This window comes from Jaculus jaculus, chromosome 1 (assembly GCF_020740685.1).
Source record: "Jaculus jaculus isolate mJacJac1 chromosome 1, mJacJac1.mat.Y.cur, whole genome shotgun sequence".
In the NCBI taxonomy this organism is placed as follows: Eukaryota; Metazoa; Chordata; class Mammalia; order Rodentia; family Dipodidae; genus Jaculus; species Jaculus jaculus.
The window spans coordinates 146,104,777-146,117,264 of NC_059102.1; the positions used below are offsets into that span (position 1 = coordinate 146,104,777).

General features: G+C 47.5%; 1 protein-coding gene across 1 annotated transcript in view; it reads right to left on the bottom strand.

Moving 5' to 3' along the window:
* The window catches only part of Med27 (mediator complex subunit 27), a 208,363-nt gene that overhangs the window by 14,613 nt on the left and 181,262 nt on the right, over nt 1–12,488 (bottom strand). The window contains exons 5-6 of the mRNA XM_004654032.2: nt 12,068–12,175; nt 3,912–3,953 (exon numbers count right to left, since the gene is read on the bottom strand). Of these exons, the coding sequence (XP_004654089.1) occupies nt 3,912–3,953; nt 12,068–12,175 (150 nt within the window). The remainder of the gene's footprint in view (nt 1–3,911; nt 3,954–12,067; nt 12,176–12,488) is intronic.

Below are 12,488 nucleotides of genomic sequence, written 5' to 3' on the forward strand. Positions count from 1 at the left end.
ATCCACTCTGCTGGAGACTTGCTGGCTATAAAAAGCTGCTTTGCCCTAGGATGAAGTGCAAGGGGCCTCTGGGGGAGTGTGGTGAATGACAGGCACCTGTTAGCAGCCACAGACCCACAGCATGCTATCCCTGGTGAGCCCCCCTTCCCCACACTCAGGGCTTGTGGACACTCAACGTCTGTAGACAAAAAGCAAGGCCAAATTCTGCTTCTTGAGGCTCGATTTGCTACAGACCTTTGGGGTCTGTGGCTGTGACCCAGGGAGTCAGGCATTAGCTTCAGGTGAATCTAACCATAGACTGCTTCTTTCCTAGCTTCTGGCAGACCTTTCCAGAAGCAAAAAGGCAACAGTAAGCTCCGTGAGGCAGACCCCTCTGTCTGTACAAGACTTCAGAGAGCTTCTCACCTTCCTACTAGGTCCTCTGTGGCAGCTGCCACTGCTACTTGTGGGCAGAAAAGCACATCCCATAGGTAGCAAGGGAAACCACATGACGAGAGCCAAAGAAGGGATCCCCAAGAGTCCACTCTAGAGCAATGTGTACACGGGGCAGGGGTTCTTCCTGTGGGTAGCCAGGGAGTCTCAGCTCACAGGCAAGACTCAGTGAGAGCATCTCCGCCACCATCAGAATGCTTTCTGCCTGAAAAATCCCTTCTTTCTGAGGGCACGCCATCTTCTCTGCACACCATGCTAAACATCCTGATGTACATGGATGGCATCATTGCCCTGGACCAGGCTTTTCTGGCTCATCTGACACCTAGGCTCACACTGGCTAGTCTACTCAGCTGAGTGTAAGCAGGCCAAGGAAGAGTGGAAGGGAAGGTTACCAGCACTTTCTCAAACAGTCACTTTCAGGCAAACACCACTAGCAGCCTCAACAGGGACAGCATGCAATGAGGAGGTAGACAGTAAGAAAATCGAATTCTGAGAAAGAGTGGATGGGGGACTGGAGAGATGGCTTAGCGGTTAAGCGCTTGCCTGTGAAGCCTAATGACCCTGGTTCGAGGCTCGGTTCCCCAGGTCCCACGTTAGCCAGATGCACAAGGGGGCGTATGCGTCTGGAGTTTGTTTGCAGAGGCTGGAAGCCCTGGCACGCCCATTCTCTCTCTCTCCCTCTATCTGTTTTTCTCTCTGTGTCTGTAGCTCTCAAATAAATAAATTTAAAAAAAAAAAAGAGTGGATGGGAAGCAGCAAGAAAGGCTGCCAGCCGCTCTCTTCCCTGGTGCTCTGAGTCTGAAATGTTAACCATCATCCTCCAAGCAGTGCCAAAAGTGAGCCCCACTCTGGAAACACTTTATGTGGGGCCTGCTGGTAGCATGGGAATGAAAGGGCACTGTATCCTGCCCTCTGGATGGGATGCCACAAGTATCTTCCTTGTGCTTGCCCCACCAGCCCCTTCAGCAAGCTGGGATCACAGATTCCCTGACGACACGACACTTCACATGTGTTCCATGTGGCATGATAAGTTGAGGCTTTACTGAGCAAGGATTAGGTTTGATTTCCTACCACATTATTATGTAATACATTCCTTCATCTGACAGTACACACAGGTGATGTTCTGGTAGAAAGAGAGGACTCTTTAACCTACTTAGTCTTCAGGGGAGACACCAACGGCACCATCTTTTAATAAAAGTGCTGTCACCTGCATAAGGTGACACTCTAGCCTAAGGCAGGCCAGTAGTGGAGGTCAGTCAGTCATTTAGTTAACATTAAGGGAAGGTGGAGAGGACAAAAGAACCTCAGGAAGATAGAAGGCCCAGCGCTTGAGCCCATCCATCTCTACTGCTTCCAACATGAACCACAGGGAAGGAACGGACATGTTTTTTAAGTCTCTCCAGCTAGACTAGTATCACATTTTAGACACTGCTTTCATGTGATTGTAGTTTTGGACAAACACAAAGTACGAGGCTGGCTGTTTTTAGGAGAAGGATAAAAACAACTCTATCTGAACAGAACTTTCTTAAACCCAAGTTCACACTGTGAGCAAGTTCAGGTGAACTTTGCAGGTGTGTTCAAAAACACTTCCCACGACATGGAACAGTTTTCAGAAAGCAGGCAAAGGCCAGCATATGCAAGCCAGGCCCTCAGAGAGCCCTCTCAAAAACTTGGCTTTGGCCACAGGGCTGCAGGGCTCCGGGACTCTGAACTTCACGTGGGCCTTTGGGGTCTTGGAGAAGAAACTCACTGCTATACCAGAGGCCACAAAGATAAGAATCAGGTTAAAGGAAATACCACCAACTGTTCCGTTCACTATTCTAGCTAAAAATATTCTGCAAATGAGCAGTCTTCTTTTTCTCAGCCAACACTGAGGGAAACGTGGTGAGAACAGAGCGTGGACAATATTAGTATTTAAGGCCAAGACAGCGTGTGAGCTTATCAAGCAAAACCTCCAGTTTGGCAACTTAGGAGAGTGCCCACTCTGCAAATGTCGGCTGGACCTAAAGGCTGGGCACGGCTGTGGACCGGGGAGGATATTTCCTGGTTATCTCTCTAGGGAGCATCACAGGGTAAAGGGGAGTTCGAAGAGTCAGGCTGGTTATTTTCTCAGTAAAATCACCTTTATATTTTGAAACATTTTCAGCTTTACACAGAATTGCAAAATTGGTGCAGACAGGTGCCACAGGAATGACATTTACAATTTGAATAAAGCAATTTAAGGGAGGAAGGATCTACTCTGGCTTACAGTTTAAGAATACGTTCTTCAGGAAGGGGAAGGCGTGGTGGCAGGGTGTGCAGCTGGGACGCCTCACGCCCTTCAGCAGACAGGAAGCAGAAAGCAGACCAGAAGTAGGAGCAAACTTCACAGCCCATCCCACAGGAACCACTGCCTCCAGCTAGATCCCACTTGTCAAAAGTTCTACAGCTTAAGCTGGGCGTGGTGGCACATGCCTTTAATCCCAGCACTCAGGATGCAGAGGCAGGAGGATCACCATGAGTTCGAGGCCACCCTGAGACTCCCTAGTGAATTCCAGGTCAGCCCGAGCTAGAGTGAGACCCTACCTTGAAAAACCAAAAGTTCTACACCTTTCCAAAACAGCTCCAGCAGCTGGGGACCAAGTGTTCACACACATAAGCCTGTGTGTGTGGGATCTCTCACATTCAAACTGTGACATGGTGATCTTACCTGAGTCACTATATTGGCCTATCCATTGGTTGGTACCCTCATCTCTGCAAAGGGTAAGCTGATGTGCAGCAAGCAACATGAGAGGGTGCCCACTGTGTCCAGGGCAGGGGGCTTCCCTTGGGGAGGGAAAGGCTGGAGAACTGGACAGAGGTGGAGGCTGCACAGTATGGTAACTGCACTAAAGGCCAAGAAACTGACTGCTTTAAAATGGTCCATTTTACATTATGTGAATTTTACCTCCATTTAAAAAAAAAAGAGGCATATGCCCCCTGGCACACCATGGGGACAACTTACTCAGAGGAAGAGTAACTTGGGTCAAACATCACTTCTTTGCATCAGCAGTCCCTCAGGAGTTTATCACTGAATTGAGACTGAACCCAAATTCTGTGCCAGGCCTTGAGACTCCTGCCTGACCACGCCTCTGTCCCACCCATACTGTCCTCTCCTGCTACCTCAGGCTCCCTTCTCACACGCTTCCCTTCACTGCTGGTGCATCCTCCTCTGAGTGCCTCCTCCTGAGCTTAACCATGACTACCACCTCAGAAACAAAGTCTTTCCATCACTCCAACTGTCCTCTCATGTTCCTCTGGAGTCAGTCCCCTGCTCCCACCCCAGACAGCACAAATCTGATTTCTTTTCCAAAGCTCCCCTGCCTTCACATAAATGGAATCATACAGTGGGCAGCCTTTTATACCTGGCTTTTCCACTTTTTAAAAAGCCTCCAAGTTGAGAATAAAGCATTTGTGAGTTTCTAAAGCCTCCTGAGTAAGAGGGAGAAAGTAAAACTTACCTTTTGGAACACTTGGTAGTGGGATTTAGACCATATGTCAAGCTGGAAGAAAAGAGAAGAATCATCAATTTCAGAACTCTGGAGTAAGAGAAATAAAAAGAAATGCCCTAATTATACAACAGGATCTCAAGGTTGGAAAGGATCTTTGGTAATGTAAGGGAAGGAAGTGCAAGACTACAGGGAAGCCAGCTGAGGCACAGCTGGCTCCAGGACCCCATCTGCTGAGTCCCTTGCTCAGTATGTAACCCCAAGTCCAGTGCTTCCCACATCCCATCAGAGGACAAGGTCAATCCTGCCTCAGGACCTCGGCTCCTGTTGTGTTCTCTGCTTGGTTTGTTCAGCCATAAGCTCTTGCACAATTTCACTTTATTAGAGAGGCTGTTCCTGGACTATTATTCCAGATACCAATTATTTTGACTTTACCTTTTGAACATTAAAATTTTTCAACACTTAAAACTTCCTGAAGCACTAGCATTTCTTTGGTTGTTACTGACTTCCCCATACATGTATGTTCCGTGAGGGCAGGCAGCCCGACTTCTCTTCACTGGCTCCCAGGTCCTGAAATATGGGGACTTAAAGCACTGTAAGCATTGACAGGTCATTATCGAGTGGAGGAAGACCAGAAGCATCCATCTGCTGATGCCTGCTCCAACAAGCACAATCCCAGGCCCTCCCTCATTTAACCCCCATAACAAACCTTGCTTTTCAGATGGGGAGACAAAGGGTCAGAGCCATTGCCAGCCCAAGGACTTCTAGAGGGGCCTCTCAGTTGGCCTCACCTGGTGTCCTCACACCTATTGGGCAGCAGAAGCCCTGGAGGAACTGGATTTGTTTCCAGTCTACAGGTTTCTTGCTCTCACCTGTGGAGTGGCTGAGTGATCAGGGAAGCAATGGCCCAAAGCCTGTTCCTTTTTAGTTTTTCCTCAGTGCTCCTGGTACACACTGATGCCTGGCTGGTGAGGAACTCCTGATCTTGGGTGCCTCCAACTTTACAAATGAGGAAGCTGTAGGTCCCAGATTAGATGTGGGTAGGGCTCAGAGTAAACTCAGACCAGCCTTTCCCATACACTTAGTCTCACATGCTGGTACTTCAGTAGTTCAATTTGACCTGAACCAGATGACCCCAGTTTGCATGATAGACCAAATCTCTGCCTTTTCACTGTTTCAAGAGGTTAGAACAAATTAAGTATGGCAAACCCAGAATCACCCCAATACAATGCTGTGACACAGCTCACAGATAATGACCAAGTGAGGAATCCTGTGGTGTGTCCCCAAGGTGCTACAAAGTCGACTTTAATATATGAGGTCAGACACTGAGCAAATTGAAACACCCAGTGAACGGGTCCCTTGGACCCTGCCTCTGGGGTTGGCTAGTGGTCAAGGCAGAAGCCTGACCGTGGCAACTGAGGCTTGTGTGATCTGCAGCAGCAGGGAGCATGAGATGCAATCTGGTGGAAACCTTCCTCTGAGATAGATGTGACCCGGGCACTTCAGAATCCTTCCTATTCCAAGGAAAGCACCAAAACCTGGCTTTCTGAAGAATTCTTGGAACTTTAAGGGCAGACTGAACCCAGGCTCCTTCCTGATCCCAACTTCCTTCATGTGAGCCTCTGGGCTTGAACACTTTCACAGTGGAGAAGGATAAAAGCAAGTCTAAGGGCCATGGCTGGGCTCTTGCTCGAGAGGGTGAAGGATCAGACAGCCCAACTCCGGTCCTGGCAGATAATACACTCCTTCATGTCACTGGGAAGACACATCTGAAGCTATCCGTGCCCCACTGTCTGTGCTATAACCTCCTGGGTTCCCCTGCTCCCTTAGCAGCAGTGCCCCCTTGCCCTCTAGAGGGGTGGGGTCAATTATCAGTCCTTGCTTCACTTAAACTAAAGGGTGGAAGAATTTTAAAAATCTCCATACAGTAGAGTTTTAAGTTTTGATAGGTTAATAATCTGTAGGGAACCTCAACGGAAATACACAACATTAATTCCCCACATTATCAATTCCTCTGAAGAGAGCCATTGCTGGGCAGCTGGTCCTTTGGAAGAACAGTCAGGTTCAAGTGACTTTTCAGTGCTGCAGTTCGGCCTACGGTTTAACAAGTGCAGCATTTACGCACTGTCCGGGGCCTGCAGGGTGAATAAGAATGACTTTTTGCATCTTTGAGTTCTACCAAAACCACTGCCAAGATGACAGGGAGGTGCCAAAGATTCTAAATCTCCGTTTTAGGAAGAGTAACATCAATGTCTGAACTTGGAACTGAATCCTCCTCCTTCCATTTCCAGCTCACAGCTGCTGCCTCTGAAGTTCCCACTGTTGGTGCCTCCTGCGTGTTAACACCACACGTAAGGAGACCCAGACAGGAGCACAAGCCGCACAGACACTGAAGGAAAACAAATTCTCAGACTAACAAGTTGCAGACTTTGCTTAACCACAAAAATTATCTTAGAGATACCCCCTATCTACAAAATCTTTAAATAAAGTCATGTAGGGAGAGATATGCAGAGGTTTAATTAAGAGATGGACTCTGCAGCCCACTGTGGATTCTCCAAGCACACCAGCTTATTCAAAGGGAGGGGGTGCTTTTATTGAAAGGAGGTTTAAATGTATTATTCAGGACCCTAGGGGATGGCTAGACCATCTGGGCCCCAGAGGCCCTGGACAATAGGGTCTATTTACCTGGCGCACATGGCTGAGAAAGGGACCCAATAACAATGGGCTCCCCTTCAGCTTGGAACCCACAGCAGGTGGTTTGCACCTGATTTTCTGCTAGATTTATGCCAAAGAAAGCCGTTTAGATGAGTGCTCCGGGAGTCAATGCCCCTTCTCTCTTCGGGGCCAGGAAGAGCTGGGAAATTCATTTCAGGAAGCCAGGGCTGATCTGAGTGAATATTTATTAGCTCCAACTTATTTGCTGTGAAGGCAGGCATGGTTAACACTTTTTTTGCTAGCTGCAATATTAAAAAAGGGAATATTCTGGAAGTGGAAAGCCTTCAGCCTGGTGAACAAGACATTATTCCAAACTGTGATACTGGGAAAAGAGAGTGAAGCTCCCCTCAGAATTCTGGGCAACTTTTGAAAGAACTGAAAGGGCGAAAGTCAGCCTTGTAGAGCCTGGTAAAGGAATGTGCAGGCACAGCTTCTGGGCTTGGGACTGGGGTGTTTTGGGGGTGTGAACAGGTACACTTTCAAGCAGAGTAAAAACAAACCTTGCTGATGACCAGGTGCTTCGGTACACACATTTACCCCTGGGACAGAAACCAAGCTATCAAAAAACCTCTTTCAACTGATAGAATGACCTACATCAGTGGGTAAGGTCATTCTGTCTTTGCTGATCCCCATTTCCTCCATTATAAACAGCAAGGAGAGATATCTGCTAAGTCCTTTCAGCGTGGGAATGATGTCTGCCAACTCACAGATGAGGAAACTGACACTGTGAGAAGTTAGGTTATGTTAATGCTATAGCTTCATCAGAGTTAATGTGCATTGGGGAATTCAGAAGTCCTGCTATGCTGCCACTGGCCCAGCTCTTTTGGGGGTGCTCCTGTAGAGTTGCATGTTACAAATCTGCTCCAGGCCTGGTGCTCTAACAATCATCAGTGCTAAAATTCATTTAGCAGTATGCAAAAATGCTGTCAGCTTATCAGAAAGTTATCAATTCTTTATTTCATTTCCAATGCACACGGAGAATTTTAAGTGATCTCAAATGGACTCTTTCAAAGGAACCTGGAAGCTGCAGTGGGGCTTTGCCCTTAAAGAGCTCTTCAGAGCTCGGCTCTGTGAGGCTGACGGAGCAGACCCGTCAGCATGGGAGTAGGCTGCAGCTGGATGTGGTGCTGAACTGCTCCACGGCTATCCAAGTTTTCAGAGCATCCAAAACATCTCGGTGCTCATCTTCCTAAGTCTTCCCATCCTCCCCAAGAAGAGCAGAGGGAACAAGTCTCACTGAGGACCGCAGTGTTATGGGTCCATTACTCTTCAACTTTTCACTTCCAATCAGGACATGCATTTGTTACTAAAAACTGCTGAAAGCACAGTTTCAGGGCATCCTCTGCATAGGAATTAAACTGGATTCCCCTTTCCCTGCTCTCACCCTTCTCCCCAGAAGTAACAAGAGGCCATTTTTCTGAAGGTCGTCTGAACGATTTCAAAGGCTGTAACAAATCAAAATGTTCCCTGCATCTAATATCACACGGGGCTGATGCCAACACTTATTAGAGGAATCAGATTCAAGCTTTCCCCAACCCCCCGACCCAAACACACACACACACATCCAACTTTGAAGTGGGAAGAATGTGGGATCAGAAATTACCCTGGAGACAGCTCGGGCTGTCTTTGAAGGTTCCCTTTGATACCACCATTTCTTTTCCTCTCTTATGCTCCGAGGCTAAAAGCTGCCTTTTTTTTTTTTATTGATATGGGGTAATTAATGAAGCTATAGCATTAACATAACCTAAATCCCCTAATAAGAGAAATTCAACCAAGACCCTTCTATTTTTTCAGTTAAGCCTGACAGATATAAGATGAGGACAATGGCCAGATATTCTCTGCACCCTCCAGTTAACATGCTGCGTCACGGCTTAGTGACTAGCAGCTGCTAAGTCTGAACCGCAGCATTGTTCCTTATTAGAGGAATGAGATGACGGGTGCTTGGCGTTTTGCATCGCAGGTAGAGACAAGGTGTCAGGGTGGTGCTGACACTGCAAGGTGAGAGCCTTGCTGGGATGGAGCCTGACGGGAGCAAACTGGCTGGGTCTGGAATCTGGAGGCGGTCGCAGACTACTACTACGAAACTACTATAGCACTGGGGATAAGGAAGCCTTTAGAGCGTGCTAATGTGCAGAACTAGGTGACAAATTGTACAGGCAGGGGTTAAGGGCACAGGAGGCTCTCCAAGTCACACCCAATGAACCCAAGGCTGAGCTCCAGGACATGATGGCAAGAAATATCCCTAACCCTAGGGCACCAACTCAGCAAATGCAGGGCTGTGTCTTTGCAATGGCAAAAAGGGAACAGAGTCTCCTTGCAGACTGCATCTTAAGGTCCAATGATACCTTTCTAATATTATGCTTTACTGGGATGTACCAGACACTTCAACACACTGAATGAACCAATGCACACATATGTGTGAACTTGCAAAATTGCACATACGCACATGCATGCACACATACCCATACCCACCCACCAGGATCAGGACTCAGAACCCAATACTTGTAGTGTCCATATGGTTTTCGTTCTCTCTCTCTCTTTTTTTAATGGTCACATGAGGGCTTCGTGCCACTGCAACCAAATTCCAGATGCATGTGCAACCTTGTGCATCTGGCTTTATGTGGGTTCTGGGGAAATCAAGCCTGGGTCCTTTGGCTTTGCAGGCAAGTGCCTTAACTGCTCAGCCATCTCTCCAGCACTTTTTCTCTTTTGTTAAGTGTTTGAAAAAAAAAGTGGGGGCTGATCAAACTGGGCAGGCAGGAAGTAGGTCTAAGAGAGCAGGTCAGAACTTCTTCACCAAATGTTGAAACACCCTCAATGTTGCAGAGGGTGCTGGCCCTCTTAGCCTTACTCTGTCCTGTTTTGGGGCCTCTCCGTGGTGAGAGAGTCTGCGTACACACGCCCACCACAGTCTCAATGCTATCCATGGTCAGATTCCCAAATACGTTCAGAGAACCGCACTTCTCTCTACTAGAACATGAATGAACTTATGCGGCTCCTTTAGCCTTTGGGTTATGACTTCAATGTCTGTTGTTTCATTTCACGTTTGGTTCTTTACTTTCCAGTCCATCCAGACATTTCACACCCCATGTGGGCTAGTTCATTAGCTTCCCCTACAACTAACTGGGCTTCTCTGCTGTTCTGGGCACTGGGCTCTATTACTGGGACATAGTCAATGGACAGGGCTGGTCCACACAGGCTTGTGAGCTGGCACTTTCTCAGCCCAGGCCTCAGCTTTCTGTTTGTAAAACAGTCTGACCGCAATTCCTGTACCTCGGTATGAGTAGGAGGACCGCTGGCTATCCACTGTACTCAGTGTAGGTGGTGCAATGCCTGCCAGGCCACCGACGCTACTGGAGAGAGGGCTGAGAATGGGAGGGAGCAAGGGCAGGCAGGCTAGAGAATAGGTCAGGATGGCTGAATCTGAGGAGCAGCCAGGGAGGACTTATCCCTGTCTAAGATACACGGATCAGAATGGCTAGGAGTGGGCAGAGGGAGAGGAAGAGGGAGTCCTGGAGAACTAGGAGCAAGGACAAGGTAGAAAGAAGCATCTAAAGCAGCCATGATGGGGTCATCAGAGAGAACATTTGGAGGGATACATTCAAGACTCTTCCAATTCCCCTGTATGTATTTATTTATTTATTTATGGGGGAGGGTAAGAATGGGCACATCAGGGACTCTAGCCACTGCAAATGAACAAACTCCAGACACATATGCCACCTTGTGTATCTGGACTGACATGGGTACTGGGGGATAAAACTTGGGTCCTTAGGCTCTGCCGACAAGCACCTTTAACCATTGAGCCATCTCTCCAGTACCCAAATTCCCCTGTTTTAAGTACAGCATAAAAGTAACTCCAGCAATGGTTTACAGAGTACTTACCAGGTGGCAAAGTGCTAGTATCATTTGGCCATGCTGGGTCAACCACAGCAGCACTGACTGGCATCACGCAAAGTAAGAGATCTCCACTCCTCGTCTAACTTCCCACTACACCTTATCTGCTCCCTTACTGAGTGACTTTATAAGCATGGTCTTAGTTATAGCTTAACTTTCTATGTATCTGTTTTTCATCTCCAATCCATTTGCAAGCGAGCAAGGGCTGTTTCATTTCCAGCCTTGAAGAGGCCCAAGAGGAGTGAAACTTTTACATGCCCACCAACAGTGGGTCTCTCTGGGAGGCACACACCAACTTTGCAGTAGACAGGCAATGTGGAATCCTTGATGGAGCCTAGACAGAGCTCAGAATCACATAGAGGCCACATCCACCTGACTGTCACCTTCACTCCATCCACACTTACTCTGAGGAGAGCAGCTCAGGTTTTTAAAAAACAAAAAGGAGCCAGCCATGGTGGTGCACACCTTTAATCCCAGCACTTGGGAGGCAGAGGTAGGAGGATTGCTATGAGTTCAAGGCCACCCTGAGATTACATACTGAATTCCAGGTTAGGCCTGAGCTAGAGAGAGACCCTATCTCAAAAAACCAAACTACACAAATAAAAAAAAAAAAAAAAGAGAAAAAGGAAATCTCTCAACCAATGATTTGCTAACTCTCTTTGAAATGTGGAAGTGCCCATGCCTTGTTTAAAACACAGACCTCATTCAGCCCAGGCACCTCTTTAATGCTAAGCCATATCTTTCACTTGCTTTTGAAAAACAGTCTATTCTCACTATAAAGTGACCACTGAGGAGTGGGTGATACTACTAAAAACCTTTAACCTTTTAGAATTTAAAATAAGGGAAGGGTAAGTGCTCGAGTGAGGGAGCAGGCCAGGCTGGGAAGTGACGGAGACTCTGGGTGGGTCTCTCGGGCAGGTGCTCATTAAGGGGGGTAGCAGCCACAAATGAAGGCTGTCAGCTCCCATTAGCATCCTCCACTGCTGCTCTCTTTGGAGCCATATGGACAGTGTGGGCCACAGCAACTAGGGGTCCACATGAGTGAACTTTCCATGGAACCAATCACCCGTGGGAAGCACCTGCCTTCTTTGTGTAGTGGCATTCAGTGTGCAGCTGGAGAAATGACTTCCTGAGGGCCACTTGTTAGTGTCATGGAAAGAGAGTGTCACCAGGTTGTGTCAAACTAACTTGATTTTCCTCATGGTTCTAGCAAAAGGAAAATGCTGAACCCTGGGCTATTGATGTGCTGGTTGACTTGAAAAAAATTTATTTCCTCAGAAGACACATTTAATGAGGCAACTGGGGTCTAAGGTGATAAATTAGAAATTCAAGTGAGGGTACCAGGCTTGGAGGCAGAAGCAGTGGCTTGATGAAAAATGCAAGCCGAGAGAATGAAATGGGCTTTGTCATGTGTGTGTCTTCATCCAGGCAAGTCTGTGTTAGTGGATCACTGTAGCTGATTGCTAGTTTTAATGGTGTTCACCACGGACTCTATGTGTTCTGGGGCACAGAAAGAAAATAAAGACGCCCTGCCTCCACAGAGACACCGGGTTGCTTACCTTGCCATCTTCTGTGTAGACATTCTCATTATACCCTTTCACTATTGTTCGATCAATGAACAGGCTCCTCATGACCACGATCACTTTCAGCACCTTGCCCAAGGTCACCTGTCAAAATGCAAGCATGTGCATGTGAAGGCTCACGGCGGAATATGCAGATCACACAAAATTGGGTTGGGCAGGGCAGGCAGAAATGACCACCAATGTCTGTTTCTGAATAAGGCAGCAGAGGACAGTCAGAGGGAAGGGATGGTGCATTTACCACCAAACATTTAAGACATGCTTTTCTTGCAATCTCTTAAGGATGCTTGGGCCCCAACTCATCAGATTACTTCACATTTACTTGTATTTTTGGCTTCTAAACTCTCGGGGCAAGTTTCAGGAATGTTTACTATCTGCTGGATAAAGTGCCTGTCATTCT